This window comes from Danio rerio, chromosome 8 (assembly GCF_049306965.1).
Source record: "Danio rerio strain Tuebingen ecotype United States chromosome 8, GRCz12tu, whole genome shotgun sequence".
In the NCBI taxonomy this organism is placed as follows: Eukaryota; Metazoa; Chordata; class Actinopteri; order Cypriniformes; family Danionidae; genus Danio; species Danio rerio.
The window spans coordinates 20,281,806-20,301,942 of record NC_133183.1 but is presented as its reverse complement, the minus strand read 5'-3'; the positions used below and the strand labels follow the sequence as shown (position 1 = coordinate 20,301,942).

At 36.3% G+C, this 20,137-nt stretch overlaps 1 protein-coding gene across 4 annotated transcripts in view; it reads left to right on the top strand.

Annotated features, from left to right (window-relative positions):
• The window catches only part of obscna (obscurin, cytoskeletal calmodulin and titin-interacting RhoGEF a), an 80,306-nt gene that overhangs the window by 6,367 nt on the left and 53,802 nt on the right, over positions 1 to 20,137 (top strand). For all 4 annotated transcript variants that reach the window (XR_012384210.1, XM_073910182.1, XM_073910183.1 and 1 more), the window contains 21 exons: positions 11 to 280; positions 2,498 to 2,764; positions 3,413 to 3,676; positions 4,668 to 4,934; positions 5,365 to 5,634; positions 6,354 to 6,620; positions 7,876 to 8,142; positions 8,358 to 8,630; positions 9,940 to 10,203; positions 11,110 to 11,376; positions 11,478 to 11,744; positions 11,828 to 12,094; positions 14,217 to 14,483; positions 14,557 to 14,823; positions 16,085 to 16,351; positions 16,905 to 17,171; positions 17,288 to 17,554; positions 17,641 to 17,907; positions 18,007 to 18,273; positions 18,429 to 18,695; positions 18,783 to 19,049. Coding sequence is in view for 3 of the 4 variants with exons in the window: in XM_073910182.1 (XP_073766283.1) it covers positions 11 to 280; positions 2,498 to 2,764; positions 3,413 to 3,676; positions 4,668 to 4,934; positions 5,365 to 5,634; positions 6,354 to 6,620; positions 7,876 to 8,142; positions 8,358 to 8,630; positions 9,940 to 10,203; positions 11,110 to 11,376; positions 11,478 to 11,744; positions 11,828 to 12,094; positions 14,217 to 14,483; positions 14,557 to 14,823; positions 16,085 to 16,351; positions 16,905 to 17,171; positions 17,288 to 17,554; positions 17,641 to 17,907; positions 18,007 to 18,273; positions 18,429 to 18,695; positions 18,783 to 19,049 (5,613 nt within the window). In the remaining variant the exon portion in view is untranslated. The remainder of the gene's footprint in view (positions 1 to 10; positions 281 to 2,497; positions 2,765 to 3,412; positions 3,677 to 4,667; positions 4,935 to 5,364; positions 5,635 to 6,353; positions 6,621 to 7,875; positions 8,143 to 8,357; positions 8,631 to 9,939; positions 10,204 to 11,109; positions 11,377 to 11,477; positions 11,745 to 11,827; positions 12,095 to 14,216; positions 14,484 to 14,556; positions 14,824 to 16,084; positions 16,352 to 16,904; positions 17,172 to 17,287; positions 17,555 to 17,640; positions 17,908 to 18,006; positions 18,274 to 18,428; positions 18,696 to 18,782; positions 19,050 to 20,137) is intronic.

Genomic DNA, 20,137 nt, shown 5'->3' with positions numbered 1-20,137 from the left:
ATTGTTACAGAGCAGGCCATCAGTATTTTGAGAGGACTCAGTTCTGTCGAGGTCATGGAACCTAAAGAGGCTTGTTTTAAAGTGGAAACCAGTATTAAGTTGGAGAGGGCTCCAAAATGGACCCTGAATGGGCAGATACTGTTCCCCTGTCCAGACATTAGGATTGAGAGGCAAGGAACTTCTCACAGACTTATTTTTACCCAAACTGACAGTAGTATGTGTGGTACTGTACAGTTCACCTCGGGCAAGAGCAAGTCAGAAGCTCAACTAACAGTTACAGGTAATTATGCTGTTATTTAAAATATTCAGTGTAGGGATGTAGCCAGTGTAATTAAAAAGAATGCTCACACTGTATTTTTATATTCCCCTTTACACAGTCTTCGGGCCTTAAAATATTCATTGTATTTTTTCCTAAATTACTCCCATCTTCCTCTCTTTTTTGTTTTTTTTCCCCATTAGTTTACAATTGAATGATTTAATGAACTTTAAATAAAAAACGCTAGTCTAATAAATTTTTTTAAGTTTATTTAGCTTGCATTTTGTATAATAATATATACATACAAAATAACATAATTATATAAATAAAATAAAATAAAAAAAAAACAAGTATTGAAATCCCTGTGTATGATTGCTGCTTGGTATGTTATATATTTAGAGAGATTATAATGAAAAATCGGATGTATATGTATATACTGGTGTACCCCCCCCCCTCCAAAAAAGTTAACTTAATCGTTTTAACGAATTTTAGGTGGATTGAAATAAAAAACAATTAGGTTGCCCCCCCTCCCCCACCACCCTTAAAAACCCTAAAAAAAACATAAGAATTTTGTTGTTTCAAGTATTTTAAAATAAGTAGTTTGAACAAGCAGCAAATGTATTTTTTACTGCAGGGTGGTTCTTTGAGAAAGTCTTACAAATAAAGAGAGATTAAAATTTAAGCATGGGATGATAACTGTTTTCTAAGGTTCATCGCAGTTTGGAAAAGTCAAGGTTTTAAACTTGCAGATAATACTGCTATACCTAAAGTATGTGTAAGTATTTTTTTTTTTTTACATGCTTTTTTGATATTATTTTGTTTAGTTTTTTAGGGCAACAGTACCTCAAGCAGAAAAGTCCTCCTCATCAAAAGCTACTGATCAGCAAATGATTCAGCAAAAATTTGAGAAACACATTGCTTATAAAGCAACATCCACTGCTGCTATGTGCATCCTATGTGCTATACACTTGAACAGTGCAGTGGCTTACTTACTTTATATCCAAAGTATCCAAAGATAGCAGAAGTCGTATATCATATTTTAAATGTTTCTTAAAATATATTATCAAGTGTTAATTAGGAAGTTTTTTATTTTTTTTACCCAGAAGAACATATTTTAGTGCAGCAGTTCCCAACAGGGGGTCCTGGCCAACAAGGAGGTCTCAGCAAGCTGTAAAATAAAATAAAAAACTAAATTAAGCAGTGCACAAATTTGGGGAACAATCATATGTTGCCTTAGTTCATTTCATCACCTGGCTGACAAAAAAAAATTGACAAATTTATCATTTTTCCTCCACAAAAAAAAGAGTGTGTCTTACTCATTCGCCTTCAGCAGCTAATACTGACTGAAGCCAACTGGACCCTGGTGAGGAAGTTCCAAACATTTCAGGTTGCAGTACTAGCAAAACTGGAAACACAAAATTCAGGAAATACCAAGATAGTTACCTGAACTATGGTTTTATTCTATTTTCTAGAAGGAAAGAGTCCCTGACCCAGCCACAGTGTATTATCTGTGCCAAAGTTCTTTCTAACGAATGCATGAGGTCATCCAAATTAATAAGACTTTTGTAGACAACGCATCCCCAATACCACAACAAGACCAGAGCAGTTTTTGCAAAAGAATTGACACACTCCCAAAATGAGATGAGGGATGTCACAACTAACTGGCAATTAATATAGGGCCAATATAAAAGCCAAATGCTTGCATTTTTCAGTAACAAACGGCCTACTGATGATTTGCTTTTATATTTAGGCTATTATTTGTGCAGAAACATATTTAGATATAGTAATATACATACACTGTGTTTGAAAACTAAATTTTTTGTCATCCTTACTGCAAATTTACATGAGTGATAATATAATTAAATGTTACCTTACAAGGGCCTTATAATATTTTTCGGAAGGGAAATGGAGTCTCAGGCAAAAAAAAAAAAAGGTTGGGACTCCACTGTTTTAGAGCAGTAAGCAAGATACTGTGAAATCATGATATTTTTATCCAAGATTTTCATACCGTCAGAATCTTTTTACGAGCTCATGCCTATTCAAATTCAGGTAAATTAACATGCAGGACATGCAGACTTTAAAAAATATATTATATGCATTTTAAAATTGTAATTACTTGCAGAGATGCAATTGCAAAGTTACTCATCTTTTTAATGTTTACATCGATGATCACTAAATCAGAGCATGGAGTTACTGTATGCTCTACTTTTTAAAGTGAAACCTTTCTTGCCTATACTTTAGAGCGGCCTTTAATTGTCAAACAGCCCATCTCAGATGTGGAGGAAAAGGAGAACGGGTCAGTAACCCTCAGCTGTGAGTTCTGTCCATCCCCCAGAGTGGTGCGCTGGTTTAAGGGCAGAACACCTTTGTTTGCCTCCAATAAGTATACAATAAAGCGGGAGAAGAACCGGGTTGAGATGACCATCCTGGGTGTGAAGGCAGCAGATTCGGGAGAGTATCGCTGTGTGGCTGGTGGATCAGAAACAAGAGGAAAAGTCAATGTAAAAGGTATCTGCTCTCAGCTGTAACTTAGCCTGTCTTTATTTTTGTAGCACTTTTTACAATGTAGATTGTATCAAACATAGATGAATAAAAGAGATTAAAAGCCTTAAAATGTCTAATTGTGGAACATTCCAGCAATTCAGACAGGCAGGAAAGTAGTCTTACACTACTCTACAATGCACTACGCTACACTACAATGCACTACTTATAATGTTATTAACTGTATAATGGATTTTTACCTATGATATCAGATTAAGGGCAGACTCACAATATGTACAGTTGCTTTGAACCGGGCCAAAGCAAGCTTGTTTGCGTTCATTGAACAGTAAGAATGATTAATAAACACACATGAAACAGTCCCTTAAAAGTCACGTCTCACTTTCAGTTTCGGGCTCAGGCACATTTTGCACTCACACACAAGCGTACCGCGCCAAAGCCCAAGTGAACCCCGATTCAGCGCACTCACACTTCTCAAACAATCCGGGAAACTGGCCTGGCACTGTTCGGATAGCATAGTGTGAGTAGGCCCTTAGACACAACGTGCACTTGCTAGTCTTCAAAACACAAAAGTAGTTTTTATGAAGCATCTTTAGAGCTCTGATAAGACATATTTAGTTAAATAGTTAATTTAAAATACATTTCTTTATCACACAGTGAAAAAGTTGAAGATCATAAGACACCTGGAGCAAGTAGAGGCTGAGGAAGATGGGACTGCAGTGTTCTGCTGTGAACTGAATCACGAGTCGCCCAGTGTCCAGTGGCTTCTCAATGACAAAGTGCTACATACCAACCACATCAACAAAATCCAGAACTCTGGAAAAGTGTACAGTCTGATACTGAAACGTCTTACTCCTCAAGAGAGCCGTATAACATTCAAAAGCCTTGATATCAGTGAATCTGCATTCCTCAGGGTCAGAGGTGAGGCTTTCACTTATCGTGGGATAAGAAAACTGAATTGTAAAATAAACTGCGCTCTATACTTTACATTCAGAACAGAGACAGATGTGCTAATTAACAACAAATATTGCATTTTTAATTCCATGCACCAAGCACTTTCTTAAAGCACTATTTAAGGGTTATAATTCTCGATGTCTGATCTGACAAGCATGCATCCTCTGTCATTATGAGAATTTGTTGTCTTATTTGAACATTTTATAATACAACATTTATCATTCTTTCGTACTGTACATTGGAATGTTGTGCTGCATAAATTTACTATAGTGTGCAAATAGTTTACTTTTCTAGATTCTAACATCTGCATTATGTTTCCAACACTGTTTTTTTTTTTTTAATATCCAAGATGTTCAACAGATGTGACTGACCTGTCAGAATCAAGTATTTCAGAGACCACATTCATTTATTTTCCTTTGGCTTAGTCAAATTATTCATTAGGGGTCACTACAGCGGAATAAACCGCCAATGTATCCACACCTTTTTTCTGCAGCGGATGTCCTTCCAGCTGCAACACAGTACTGGGAAACATCCATTCACACTCATACACTACGACCAATTTAGTTTATTTAATTCACCTATAGTGCATGTGTTTGGACTGTGGGGGAAACCAGAGCACCCGGAGGAAACTTACATGGGGAGAACATGCAAACTCCATACAAAAGTGCAAACTAACTCAGCCGGGACTCGAACCAGTGACCTTCTTGCTGTGAGGCTACAGTGCTAATCCATCGTGTCAGCCTCAGAGACCACATGTAATAAATAATTATAATAAAAAAATACTAGTTTACAATATAAAATAAAAATAATCAAAATTTGTAACAGGTTACAAATGGCTCCACTTGAATGTTGAAAATAAGGATAGATTATTTATCATTTATTTATTATTTATTAGATTGGTATCATTTACATTTAGGTATGACATTTGCCCTGCTGTGTGTTTGTGTGTGTTTTTAAGAAAAGCCAGCAGTGTTCTTCAGGTCACTGGAGGATGTAGCAGGTGAAGAGCGTGGTGAAATCCTTCTGCAGTGTGAGGTTTCCAAGCCATCTGTGACGCCAGTCTGGAGGAAAGATGGTGAAATACTGAACTCCACTGAGAAGTATGAGATTCTCCATGTGGGAAAATCCTTGACACTTAAAATTCACAAGCTGATAAAGGAAGACGGAGGGGAGTACAGCTGTGATATTGGCTGCAGCCAAACTAAAGCTAAAGTCACAGTTCGGGGTATGTTTACCTTTTGTATTCTTTAACTGTAATGTATGGAAAGAGGATTAGAGGCAAAGCAATAATTAAACATTTAACCATCTCGAGATTTCAGAATAAAGTTATTAAATTCTGTGAAAATCTTTTTGAAATTTTAAGATTAATGTAATTCTTGACATTTAGACATGCAAATGTTCTTTGTTTATTGTTTTTTTTTCTCTATTTTTTTCCCTAAACATTTTATTTGAACTATTTTTTGAAATTTAACTAGTTTGATCTCACATTATATTGACTTTAATCCCAAGATGTTTTTTTTTATTTAAAATATTACTTGGACCAAATCCCAAGATGATTTAATTGTTATTATTACTTCACCCTTATCCACTTCTGTTGATATTTATTATTTAAAAATGTCAAATTGTTACATTTTAAACTGAGGAAATTTTTCCAGACCTCCACATAACTATTGTCAAACGCATACGGACCGCAACTGTGCTGGAAGGAGAAAGCTGTAGTTTTGAGTGTGTTCTGTCCCATGAAATCATCGATGAAGCATTCTGGAATATGAATGGCCAGCTTATTGTTAGCAATCGACGGATCATAGTCGCTAACGAGGGTCGCAAATACACAATGAGCATAGAGGAAGTGATGACATCTGATGCCGGTGAAGTGGTCTTTAGTATTAAAGAACTCAGTTGCAGGACTATGCTTTTTGTCAAAGGTGAGTCCAGTAGTGATGCTGCGATTAGATTTGTTCTAGCCAAGTACCAATTCCTTGTCATGGTGATCGGCCGATTCTGATGCTTCAAGCTTTCTATAACTGTGCCAATGCATAAAGCACATTTTCCCTCTCAGTATAATACTTACGTGGAGCTTTCGTCTTGCCTAAGAGAATAAATTAAGAATATTTCACATAATCGCTAATATAATTTGTTGACATGTCATGGTCAGAAGCAGCTTTACAGAAAATAATAGATAAAACGAATTAAAAAGATTGTAGCCCTGCTGATGTATAACCCAGATGCGCATGTGCATCTTCCTCTACTTGTAAACTCGTAAACAATAACACTTGCGGTCGGTTCATGAGATCGGCCAGATTATTGAGTACCAGATTATTGAGTAATGAAATGTGATTATAGGCCGATACCGATCTTCAGCTGATCGATCGGAGCATCCCTAGAGTCCAGCTATTATTATTATTTATTATTTAGTAATCAGTCTTTCTCTACTTGTAAACTCATAAGCAGTAACACTTACGATCGGTTCATGAGATTGTTCAGATTATTGAGTACCAGATTATTGAGTAATGAAATCTGATTATCGGCCGATATCGATCTTCGGCTGATCGATAAGAGCATCCCTAGAGTCCAGTTATTTTTATTATTTATAATTTAGTAATCAGTTTAGAAGACATGCTCATTCTGTGTCTTTTTTTCTCAGAGAAACCTGTGAGAGTTTTTAGGGATATGCTCAATGTAAAAGCGACACCCGGGGAGGATCCAGAGCTCAGCTGTGAGATCACTAAACCTGATGCAACAGTTAAATGGCTGAAAAATGGCAGACAAATTAGAGTCAGCCCGAAATATGAAATCACTCAAAAGGACTATCTGGTGAAGCTCATCATCCATAATGCAGCCATAATGGACTCTGGAGAATACTGCTGTGAGGCTGATGGGATCGCAACAAGGGCGAGATTAGATGTGAGAGGTAATTACTTCTTTATTAACTGTTACAACGTTGTGACTATGTACTTCATTAGTTATAATTACTTATTCTTTTATATTACTACTTAAGTAATTTTACTTTGGGTACTAGTACAGCTTTAAAATCTAGTAGTAGTTATTAATTATATTGTTATTATTAAATGATAGTTTTCATTCTTTAGATAATATTGCATATTAAATAGACACTAGTGCTTATTCAGCAGATACTACTACCTATTCAACACATATTTGTATTTATTTATTAAATCCTAGTAGTAGAGGTACTTTATTTTTTATCAGAGGCTATTACTATTTATTACTACTATTTTTGTGACAATTAAAATAAGTAATATTTAATAGTTTAGTTTATTATCTATTTAATATGTACTATTACCTTTTGAATTAGTTAAATTATCGGTCCCACTTTATATTAAGTGTCCTTAACTACCATGTAGTTGCATCAAAAAATAAAAACACTGTACTTACTGTGTTCATAATGTATTTGAGAACACTTGTGGTGCTCTTGAGTTGAGATAGGGGTTGGGTTATGCACAGGTTTGGTGGTATGGGTAGGTTTAAGGGTGGGTTAAGATGTAGAGAATGGTCAGCAGTGTATTTACAAATGTAATTACAGAAGTTAGTTACAGATGTATTTACATACAGGTATTAAATCAAGCATAAGTACACAATAAATACATGTATTTACACAATAAGTACATTGTAACAAACTATTAATTCCTGTGTAAGTACATATTAATTAAGGACACTTAAAATAAAGTGGGACCAAATTATCTAATATTAAGAATCATATCTTATGAAGTACATTACAGTACGGTGTACAGTAGCTAATGAATAGTTTGAGGTAATTGGTGAATACGTGCTAGTGTCTATTTAAATGGATAGTTAAGCTAAAAATGAAAATTCTGTCATCATTCACTCACCCTTGACTTGTTCCAAACCAGTTTGTTGTTCTCTTGAACACAAAGAATACATTTTGAAAAATGTTGGAAATCTGCAACCATTGACTTCCATAATATTAGTTTTTCCCTCTATGGATGCCAATGTTTAGTAGTTTCAACATTTTTCAAAATATCTTATTTTACCTTCAACAGAAGAAAATAAAAACCCAAACTGGTTTGGAACTAGTTTTGCAAGTCTGGGGTGAGTAAATGATCCCATCATTTTTTTATAAAATTGTGAATTATCCTTTTAATAGGTTCTGCTGAATCTCATTTACATGTTTCTTGTTGTGTATTCAGATTTGCAGCATGCTTTTGCAAAGGAACTGAAGGATGTGTTTGCAGAGGAAAAGGGCATAGTGGTCCTGGAGTGTGAAACCAGGCAGCCTGCCACAACAGTGACATGGTTAAAAGGCTTGATGGTGCTCAGATCGGGGCACAAGTACATAATGAAGAAGAAAGATGTTCTTCTTACTCTGACCATCTTCAACCTGGAGAAGAGTGACAGTGCTGTTTACATCTGTGATGTTGGGACAATGCAGAGCAGGGCATTACTTACAGTTCAAGGTAGCCAAATCAGATAAATCAATAGATATTTATTTGTTTATTTAAAACAATAAACATCACAATATTTACTGTGAACAAATGCCTTCAACTTCTGTCAGAATCTAACTGTTTTAAAATAGTTCTGAGATTAGTAAACGGTATGTACTAGAATAAAGCGTTAAACATTTGGTTTTTTATTTATCTATTAGATTATTCCATTTATTTCCAATTTTCAGGTCAAAAAGTGGTTATAGTGGATGAGCTAGAAGATAAAGAGTGTCTAGAAGGGGAGACCATCATCTTTAGGTGTCGAATCTGCCCAAGTGACTACACTGATGTTAAATGGTACCTGGACGAGACCTTGCTGTACACCAATGATCTTAACGAGATCATGATGATTCCTGGTGGCTACCATACTCTTACCTTCAAACAGCTGGCACGGAAAGACACTGGCACCATCATCTTTGAGGCTGGGGACAAAAGATCATACGCATCACTGTTAGTCAGAGGTAACAATAATAAAACCATGAAAAGATTTACATAGCAAATAAGTTTGAAATAAATCATTGCACCTTTACAGAGATTACTTTAAGGTGACGCTAGTCAATATTTCTTTTACAGCTTTGATATTAAACATAGACAATGTTATGATTATGTGACTACTTCGGTTTAAAAGTTACATTTCTCAATTTCATTTAAAAAAAGGTAAATGGGCTACCTCCAAAAATGTTTACTAACATTATGCACAGTATTTTAAATCCTTTCACTCTACAAAAAATCCTTTACTTTGAGCATTTTTTAGAACATTAAAAAATGTAATGTAGAATTTTTTAATAAAACTAAAAGGAGTAATAGTTAAATTCCTTATTAACATTAAGCTAATTTTTTTCTCATTTGATGCAATCCACATTTGTGCATTCTTTTTGCATATTTTGCTTGCCTGGTGTTAATTGGATTGTACTGTGTAAATATCTTTGAACGATTATTAGTAGCAATTTATTTTTTAGATAAAAAAAATTCACTGACAGTATATTAGAGAAAATGCATTACAATACATACAATTCAATACAAACTTTTAAGGTTTAGAAGTTAGAACAACAAGTTGCAACATAGGCTCATTCTGAAAATGTAGCCCTATATACATTTCTTGAGATCGTGAAGATCTTTTTGTCTTTAAAATTTGACCAGTAGCTCGCCATGTCGGCAGACTTGAGACGCAGAGAGGAATTGACCACGACTACGGGGTTTGATTCCAGCGAAAAACGGTTCCAGAAAGCGGGTATGACAAAAACAGAATCTAAAAAATAAAATAAACAAGTAAATAACAGAATGAAAATGTGGTAAAATTTGAAAATGTTGTAAAAATCAGACTAAGGCTTTTCTTTTTCTTGATTGCTGTTTAAAACTTCCTCTCCGGGTTTAGGGAAGTGGGTGGGCGGGTCAATCGGTGCTTTTGAAAACACTATTGGTTGGGTTAAGGGAAGAAGGAGGGTGGGTCAGTCATTCGGTCAGTTGACAGCGGCCTCTGGTGGATTTAAACGAGAACAGCAGGTGCGAAAGGAACTCGAGATAGATATTTGAGATCTCAAAAAGCATACACAGCAGCTTCTTCTTTAAACTTTCATCCTGGGACATATTTGGTGCTCTCCAGAAATGTATATAGCTGTACATTTTTAGAATGAGCCTGGGTTGACAAAACAACTTTTAAATGTGTCTTTTTATTGACTTATAACATATTCATATAAATATGTACTGAACACAGCATTAAACATGTTTTTCTTAACTTGTTGCTTTTTGTGCGACTGCTTTGAATCACAGAAAGACGCCCCACTATTACTAAAGCTTTAGAGAACACAGAAGCAATTGAAGGAGGAAGTTTGATGCTGCTGTGCAAGACCTCAAAGCCATGTCATATTGTTTGGTACAAGGATGGCTGTTTAATCTGGAATTCCTCAAAGTATTTAGTGAGTCGGTCTGGAAATGAGGCCAGGCTGGCCATCCGTGATATAAAAGACAGTGATGCAGGCATATACGAGTGCAATGCAGGATCTGTCAGCACTAAAGCCACTGTGACTGTTAAAGGTATTTGACATCTCTTTTCTACCAAGTTTTTGTTTCATTGCTTTTTCTGAATTGTGTCCCTGAACCAAAATTTTTTTTTAACAAAAGCCATAAAATGTCAGAATTAAACATTTTGCTTTTATGCCAAAATCATTTGAATATTAAAGGGGACCTATTTTGCGAGAAGTAATATAAGTCTCTAGTGTTCCAAGAGTGTGTAAGTGAAGTTTCAGTTCAAAATGCCACACAAATAATGTTTTATAACTTTGAAACTGCCTCTTTTAGGCTTTAATCTGAATTGTGCCATGTTTGTGACTGTTGCATTGGATTAAAATGAGATTGTGTCAGCATAGTGGCAGATTCAAATACAAGATTAACGTGCTATGCTAATAGATGAGAGATTGCCAATAATGGCCGGGGCTTTCCCCCTTTAATGACATTTACAAAGAGAGAATGTCAATCAAAAGGTTTCTGCAGACATATTTGCCATTAGAAGCGGGCTATATTCACAGACTGTTGCCAGACAAATGTGTTTAAACAAGTGAATTTTTAAGTAAATTTTGCATAAAAGGTCCCCTTTAAATAAAGATTACATTCCATGAATTTATCTACAGTACCATAAAAAATTGAAAACTACATTTTTGTTTAGTAGCGTACATTACTTAGAACTTGATTAGTTTAGAAATTAATTAGTTTAAATCCTCAGATTCCAGGTTTTCACATACTGTAGTTGTAGTTTAGCTAAATATTGTCCAATCCTATCTAAGTATACATAAATGGAAAGCTAATTTATTTGACTTTCTTAAAATGCTTAAATCTAAATTTCCAAAAAAACGGACACTTAAAACTGGGTGTGTTCTGCTTCACAGTCACAAATGACATCATTGTTATCTGTCTGTAATCATCTCAATTTTTGTTTGACATTAGCTATCCCTGCTGAGTTTACAAAAGAGCTTCTGAACCAGGAGGTGAAAGAGGGAGAAAGTGTGACACTGATGTGTGAATATTCAATACCCGGCATCCAGTTTGTGTGGCGGAAAGGACCAGAGACTCTAAAATCTAGCGAGAAGTACCACATGAGGCAGAGGAAATCTTGCATTTCTCTGGCAATACACAACGTGAAACCAGATGATTCTGGGAATTACACATGCATATGCAGAGACCAAAAAACTATGGCTACAGTTACAGTCAATGGTAATGTTATTGAATTATATGAATAAATGATATTGAATTACCATAGCATATATTTATTTGATAACATTGAAGTCACACTTGCATGGTTCTTTTTTTTCCAGCGGTTCCTATCTCATTCATTAAAGAGCTTAAAAACCAAGAGACAGAGGAGGGTAAAACTATGACCTTACGCTGTGAGCTTTCTAAAGCTGGTGTCCCAGTAGAATGGCTGAAAGGCAAACAAACTCTCTGTCCTGGGGAGAAGTATCAGATGAGGCACATAGTCACAATATTGGAGTTGGTAATCAGAAACCCAGTGCCAGAGGACAGTGGAACCTACATCTGTGTGTGCGAGGATCAAAGCACTAAAGCCGATATCAAAATACGAAGTGAGACAATGTTCATTACGTAGATTTTGCTTCCTGAAATCCTAAAAATGAAGTTTACATCATCTTTTACTTTTTTTTTTTAGCTCAACCCATCACTTTCAAACAAAAGCTAAGAAATCAAATGACTGAGGAGGGAAGCAGCGTAATATTACACTGTGAGATATCCAAAGCAGACATCCCAGTTGAGTGGAGAAAGGGGAACATCCTCCTCAAATCTGGAGAGAAGTACAAGATCAGACAGAGAGGATGTATTCTAGAGCTGAAGATTTTTAATTTGACGCAAGAAGATAGTGGACTCTATAGCTGTGCAAGTGAAACTGCGGAGACGTCTGCCAACGTCACTGTTAGCGGTAAGCTAGTTCAATTCACAACAAGGTTTTTCCTGTCAGGACAGTGTAATTTATAAATACTCAGTGCTTCCCACACATAGACTTTACCATATGCGGGTCGTGCAGGTATATTAATGGGCAAGTATATTTAGTGACACTTTTTTTTTTTACTATTATTTGTATCTTCTTTTTACACTATTTTGTATCCGCCTAATATAACCAAACGTCTGCGTTTAATTAGGTAGGTTTTGTTATGTGCATGACACCTGTCAACACTCCCACAGACAGTCTCACATGCTCTGCAGACCCACAGAGATGCACCGTTTTGGCACTTAAAAAAATTGTCAGGCCGGGCTTTCTAAATCATCTAAAATGTCCGGGGTTCGGCTTTCTCTTTCTAAAACTATCGTTAATTGTATGCATTATTGCATTAGCTTTTTAAGGAGAAACATTACATAATTAATTCTTGAATCTAAATGATTCAGAAAAACTTTACTATATACTTGAAGAGGATGAAATGCCTGGTCTAAACTGTCTGCAAGATATTTGTACACAGTTAGTAATGGTTAATCAATGCATTTGCGTTTATTTAAATAATCTACATCCTGTAATTATGACAATTTTTTGAGATATTGTCTGTTTTTATTCCTTTTTTTCTGTCATTTATTTCTCATTTGCTGTATATTTTATTAATTTGATGATGTCATTAGACTGCATTAGATTTTATATACATATCTAAAATGCTTTGGCATTCAAGTTTGCTTTAAACTTAAAAGAGAGAGAAGCAGGTTTGGTAACACTTTATTTTGATAGTCCATTTGAGTATTAGTAGACTGTCTGCTTAATATCTGCTGATACTGCTCCATCAACAGACATTTAACTGACCATAAGAAACTTTGCAAGTATTTGTCAACTTACACTCACCCTAACCCCAATCATAACAGTACTTATAATCTAATGAGAATAAGTTGGAATGCAGCTGCAATGTAACTTAAATTCAACAAACGTATCATCAAAATAAAGTGTGACCACAGATTTGACCAGTCAGTGGGTGCACGTGGCTCCTAAATAGCATAAAAAATATATTTTTTTACTTTAACCCATTGAAAAGAAGCAGTGTATAACAATGTTGTAATAAAATTATTGATTGTTAAAAATTGAATTATGTTTTATTTGTCGCATATAGTTAACTATTTATCTGATGTGGATAAATGGTGTGTTTAAATCCAGCTTCTACTGCAAGTATATTTCAAACCTGTGGGAAGAGCAGGTAGATAAAAACATTTACCCTATAAAATTATTTGAAAATCTACAAAAACAAATTAATTTTTTGTAAGACACATTTTGTGTTAGGCCATATGCAGGGCTTAATTTGTGCCGGAACACGTGGGATGTGGATTCGGCACCTCTAAAATCTGATCTGGCACCTAATCCCCCTCCTCAACCGCCCTCCTCCCCCATCTGCTGTTCACTTTCACTTTTTTTCGCAATTCTCTACACCCCTCCGCCATCCACCACACCAACTAACCCTACCCCCCCCCCCCCCCCCCCGCCTGTTTACTTTCGTGCACAACACCGATCCATCCTCTGGTAACATACCGGATCAGTTACCCCGATCTGTTCCAAGACTTTGAAATTCACAAATTAAGCACTGGCCATATGTTAAGGAGTGTTGTGAACATTGATGATACTACTTACCTCGAGAGAAGAATTGCTCAAAAATAATTAATAGTTATTCAAGTAACTTCAAAAACAAAAAAATGGCGACATTTAATGGGAAATAACTTTTTTTTATATCGATTTGGGTTTTTATTTGGTGCCTTCAAGACAACTATGTAAATTGACAGAAATGTATTAGCCAGCTTGATAAATAATAGGATGCTTTTGCACAGACATTGTACAGTACATTACAGAAAAACTGTGTTTTTGTTGCGTTGTACAAAATCGATGAATGTGAGATTTGTTGTTGCTTTTTTGTTTTAATTGCAAGTCAGCTGGCCTAAAATCAGTAAAACTAGCCCAAGAAAACTGGTCAAACTTATTGTTGAACCTGTTGGTTTCAAAATGTTTTATTGTTCGGTCACAATAAGTAGAAAGAACAAAAAATTAAGGACATACCTATTTGTTTCTTTTTGCTCTGTAGCTCAACATGTCATTTTCAAAGAGAAGCTGAAAAACGTAGTGGCTGACGAAGGGAAGACGATAACATTGCACTGTGAGGTTTCCAAAACAGGTGTCCCGGTACAGTGGTGGAAGGGAGATGAACTCCTCCAGTTTGGAGAGAAGTATAAGATGAGAGAACGAGACACATCAGTTGAGCTGATCATCAGTGAAGCTGTGGCTGAAGACAGTGGAGTCTACAGATGTGTCTGTGGAGACCAAAAGACAAAAGCTACTATCAAAATAGTTGGTAAGATTTTGTTTCTTTGAGTTAAATCATTAGTTGTTTCATTATTTTTAAGTACATATATATGTTTCTTTAGGTGCTCCTGCTACTTTTAAGCAAGACCTTAAGAACCAAGAAGCTTTAGAAGGGGGATCTATAACCCTACACTGTGAGCTTTCCAAATCTGACGCACCTGTGGAGTGGAGGAAAGGAGATAAACTCATCCTTCCAGGTCCACGGTTTCAAATGAGGCTGAATGGAAAGACTGCAGAGTTGGTAATAAGTAATGTTTTTCCTGAAGATGCTGGAACATACAGCTGTGTGACTGGAGACCAAAAGACCACAGCTGAAGTAAAAGTCAAAAGTAAGTTCTTAAGTTTGTTATTACAGTATGTACAATATACACTACATTCAGCAAGGATGCCTTCAATTCATGATTGTTTCACCAATGCTATGTGTGGACACATCTAAGGTAAACTTTCTCTATAATTTACATTTAAATTCAATTGAGGTTTTTGTACAGCGCTTTTTACAATAGTTATTGTTTCAATGCAGCTTTATTAAAGATGCACATTATTGCATTACAATCAAATTAAGTTTAAGTTAAAATGAAATAAGTTATTACATACAGACATAGTCATAGTCAAAATACATCCATAACACTGATATTTTAATAATAAAGTGATAAAGCGTATTTTGTTTTGGGATTTACAGATTTAACACCATCATCCTTTATCTCAAACAGTTAAAAATATTTACACCATTACATACCTCACTAGTGACCCGTTAAAATTTGTAATAAAAAAAAAAAAAAACAGAAAATCATGTTTTAGTTTTGTAGTTGTATTTCTTGGTGGAGGTCTACCTTAAAACTTCTGTTGGACTTTGATTCTGCAAAATTAGTTGCCAAAATAATAATATTTTGCACAAGCACAACTGTTTTCAACCTATAAAGAGCCCCCAAAAAAAATCATGTTGTCACGATCACCAGCAATCCAGCCTGTGCAGCAGATTGTATAATTTGGGTTGAGCTAATCAAAAGATTGTAAATCTGCCGGTAATGGACTACAAGATCCAGTCATGCAGCTTACAGACACACCTGCTCTAAGTCTCCATTGATTAGAGTCACACAGCTGATGCTGCTCATGGACTGATTACACCACACATATATATGGCTCACATCAAGACATCTGGCCTTTCATGGGACTCAGGTGGCGGCTATGGCCATTTGAGGGATTAGACAGAATCTGGCGCCCCTGGTCATTTGGAGAATTCAGGAGGATCTGGTGCCCCTGACCATTTGGGGAATTCGGAAGGATCCTTACAGCGATCTGCACAGCATTGATCGCTGGTGATCGTGACACATGTAGCAGTCACGACTGGAAAAATTGCTCTTGAAAATAAATTTTTGGCCAAATATCAGCAAAATACATTTTGAAACGTTTCAGTAAAAATAAATGTAAAAATATTTTTAAATAGACTTTTTTAAAATGAAAAATATACTTACAATACTACTTTTACCTTGCTTTTTTATGGCGTTGTTTACTTTTAAACATCTTATAATTTCTGTCTATAAAGTAATGGGTCATATTATAAGACAAAACTTATTGTTGATATTTTCTCAGGTCTTCCAATTACATTCAAGCGAGAGCTTCAGAACCAGGTGTCTATAGAAGGTGGGAGTGCAGTATTTACCTGCGAGCTTTCAAAGCCTGGTGCTCCAGTCGAGTGGAGGAAAGGTAGAGTGATTCTGAAAGCTGGAGCCAAATATCACACAACGCTTGAGGGCCGATTAACCAAACTGGCCATAAACAACCTTGTGGAAGGTGATGCAGGAAATTACACCTGTAAAACCAAAGATTCACAGTCGACAGCCGAATTGACAGTTCAAGGTATGATTCGATCCAATATGAAGAGATGCAAATTGGAGCATTTTTTTTAACATTATGGAACTCATATGCATTTCATTTTCATGTGATTTTCTCTAGCATTGAGTGATCAAGTTCCTCCATTTCATATAAAATGTCCATTTTCTTCCACAGCAACAGTAGCATACTATCATGGCATTACACAAAGTCACTTTTGATTAGTTCACTGTTGGAGTTTCATTGCATGATGTTCAAATTCATACCTTATAATTACACTCCTCATTTAAAATCAGGAAAATTCCCAATATAAGAAATCCTTTTATTTATTTTTGGTTAAAACTAGAAAGGTGGCTTTTTCCTTTGATCGCAGATTCAACACAATTTATTATGTGCTGATGTACATAATACATCAATGAAATGAAACCCGGTAGATGCCTTTGATTTTTGCTTATGTAGTTATTAAATCAGATTGATTTCCAGAGCAAAAAGTATCTACATGATGGGAAGATAGCTTTAAAGCTTTTAGCAAGTCTACAGTGCACAAACACATTCTTACTCAGTTCCCGACTTTTTGAAGGACTCCCTGCTACATTTAAAGCAACTCTTAAGAGCCAAGAAGTTCAGGAAGGGAACAGTGTCACTTTGAACTGTGAACTTTCAAAGGCCGGAGGTCGAGTAGAGTGGTGGAAAGGAGAAGAAATGCTCAAGACTGGGGAAAAATATCAACTGAGACACAAGGAAGCAAAAGCAGAGCTACTAATAAGGAAGGCACAATCAGAAGACAGTGGGGTTTATCGATGTGTGTGTGGAGAGCAAAAGACTGAAGCCATCATCAAAGTTAATGGTATGAATTTGTTCCAGGATGTTTTAATATGCAAATTGCTAATGTAGGTGAGCATTATAATGATAAAGCAGTTCAATAGAAAGTATACTCAGACATGAAACATCTGCTTTGCATAGCTCTCCCCATAACCTTCAAACAAGAGCTGAAGAATCAAGAAGGCGATGAAGGGAACAATGTCATCTTGCGATGTGAACTCTCAAAGGCCAGTGCTGATGTAGAGTGGATGAAGGGAGAGGAAGTCCTTACACCTGGAGAAAAGTACCAGATGAGACAGATTGGAACTAAACTGGAGCTTGTTATCAGGAAAGCCATACCTGAAGATAGTGGACTCTATATTTGCGTATGCCCGGATCAGACATCTAAAGCTACAGTTAAAATCAATGGTACAAAACAAAAAGAAACTATAACATTTGCTACTTATCCAAGTTAAATATGCTTAGTTGACCCAAATGTGTTTACAATCTCTTAGCTACTCCAATCACGTTTAAACAAAACCTGAGAAATCAAGAGGTGACGGAGGGGAACACTGTTGCATTGCGCTGTGAGCTTTCCAAACCAGGAGCCACAGTGAAATGGTGGAAGGGTGCAGAGATGCTGCTAGCTGGAGAAAGGTATCAGATGAGGATAGAGGGAAGGATTGCAGAACTTCTCATCAAAAATGTCAACTCTGAAGATGTTGGCTCCTACAGCTGCACTATGGGAAAAGAAAAGACGGTTGCGGAGGTCAAAGTCAGGGGTATGCAGACTTTGATCTCTGCAAACACAAGTAGTACACATTAGAAGTATCTATCGCTTTTGGATCATTTTCAAACTTACATTTTTATGGTTTCCATAGCTCTCCCTGTCACTTTTAAACGAGAACTCCAAAACGAAGTTACCAAAGAAGGTGGGCAGGCTGTGTTTAGCTGTGAGCTCTCTAAACCCGGCGCACAAGTTGATTGGAGAAAAGGAAGAGTTATTCTTAAAGCCGATGACAAGTATGAAATGAAGCAAGAGGGAACGTTCACCCAACTGTTCATACATAATGTTGAACCAAGTGATGCGGGGAACTATTCATGTAAAACTAAAGATTCTGAGTCAACTGCGGAGCTCACTGTTAAGGGTAAGACTTTTTGCAGAGGCAGCTTGGTCTTTTTGTTTTAGCTTGCTCCTATGATGTTGCATTGCTTCATATGCTACAGTCTTCTGCTTCGCTGTGCTTTGAGGGCCTGCATGGTTTGGTTGTGAAATAATCTGGCATATCTCTACCGCTTCCAGTTCCACCTATCACTTTCAAAGTCAAATTGAAGAATCAGGAAGTCGAAGAAGAAAATAAACTCACGTTACATTGTGAGCTCTCAAAAGCTGGATGTCCTGTTGAGTGGAGGAAGGGGGAAGAGGTCCTTAGACCTGGGTATAAGTATCAAATCAGGGAAAATGATGTTGCAAGGGAGCTGATCATCATGAGCGCCATGCCTGAAGACAGTGGAGTGTACAGTTGCATTTGTGGAGAGCAGAAGACCAAAGCCACGGTCAGAGTGATCGGTATGGAAGAAGGTTTTTAAAGAAATTTGAGCTTTTATTGTTACTTGAGCTCCCCATGAGTTAACATGCTGCTTTGCTACTCTTCAGCCACGCCAGTAACATTCAAACAAAACCTGAAAAACCAAGAAGCTCCTGAGGGAGGTGTTGTTGTTCTGCACTGTGAGCTGTCCAAAGCTGGAGTACCAGTAACATGGTTAAAAGGGGACGAGGAGATTTATAGTGGGACGAAGTATAAGATTAAGCAGGAGGGATTGGCTGCCGAATTACACATTAAAAATGTCCTTCCTATGGATGTTGGGGAATACAGCTGCATTATTGGAGACCAGAGAACCACAGCTGAAGTTAATGTTAGGGGTAGGTCCTAAGCCACTTTACGGGGGTCATGAACTGAGAAATCAAATTCCGACCCAGGATAATTGGGAATACGTGCCCAGGGCTAAGGGGATGTTTCTTGTCAGCTTGTGACGATAAATCCACTAGAGGCCGCTGTCTACATTTTTTGCGAATCTCAAATGTGTTAGTCTTCTGTGTTTTCTGAAACGTGCCATTTACACGTTCTTCTTATAGGCGTCAGTGAGAAGCTGGGGCTTATCTTACATACAGTATACCACCTTGTGATCGACTGACCCAAACTCTTCTCTAAACTCAACTGATTGAACTACGTCTTCATATGTGAAAATCACACTGTAGCCTCATCGTTTAAGCTAGATTTTAAATATCTTTAACCTCTTATGTTGAACTGTCCTTCACCGGACTTAAACCTAACTACTCGGCATCTGAAATAAAACACTGTACAAGGTGAGCTACCCAGCAAACTGTCCAAGGTGAAAAGTAATCCATAGGAAGATTAGCAGGTGTGGCAAACGTGTTTCAATACAAATCTTTGACACTTTTTGGGTGTTTTATGGTATTTATTTAGTGTCGTGTGAAGAACCACGCAAAAAAATAATTATTTTATCCTCGATAATATGTATCATGTTGTAGCACGTTTTCATGGTTTTGCAGAAATGTACCCTAAGGCACGTATTTCCAATGAGCTCCTACTTTTTTTTTACATAACAGGTGATTGTACTATTAAAAACATTCTGTAAGATTAAGAACTAAAACACTGTTAGCTTTTGTTAGCCACTTTGTTATGGAATTGTGTGGCTGAACTCCACCTCTGCAGAAGATAAGATTTAAAAAACTTTAATTAAAGATTCAGTCAACTGACAATGCAGCCCTATGCGTGAAAATTTTCACAACTAAGAATGAAATGTTTCGTTTATGCACTATAAAAATTTATGATGTTGCTCATTGCATATACAAAAGTTAAATGGCATTCAGGAGAACATGAAATACACAGTATGTAAGTGCAATGTAGATACGTAAGTATGTTAATACGTCTTTTGTTTGGGTGTCAGTTGTTGATATTATTACTATTATTAAAAAAAAAAAAAGTT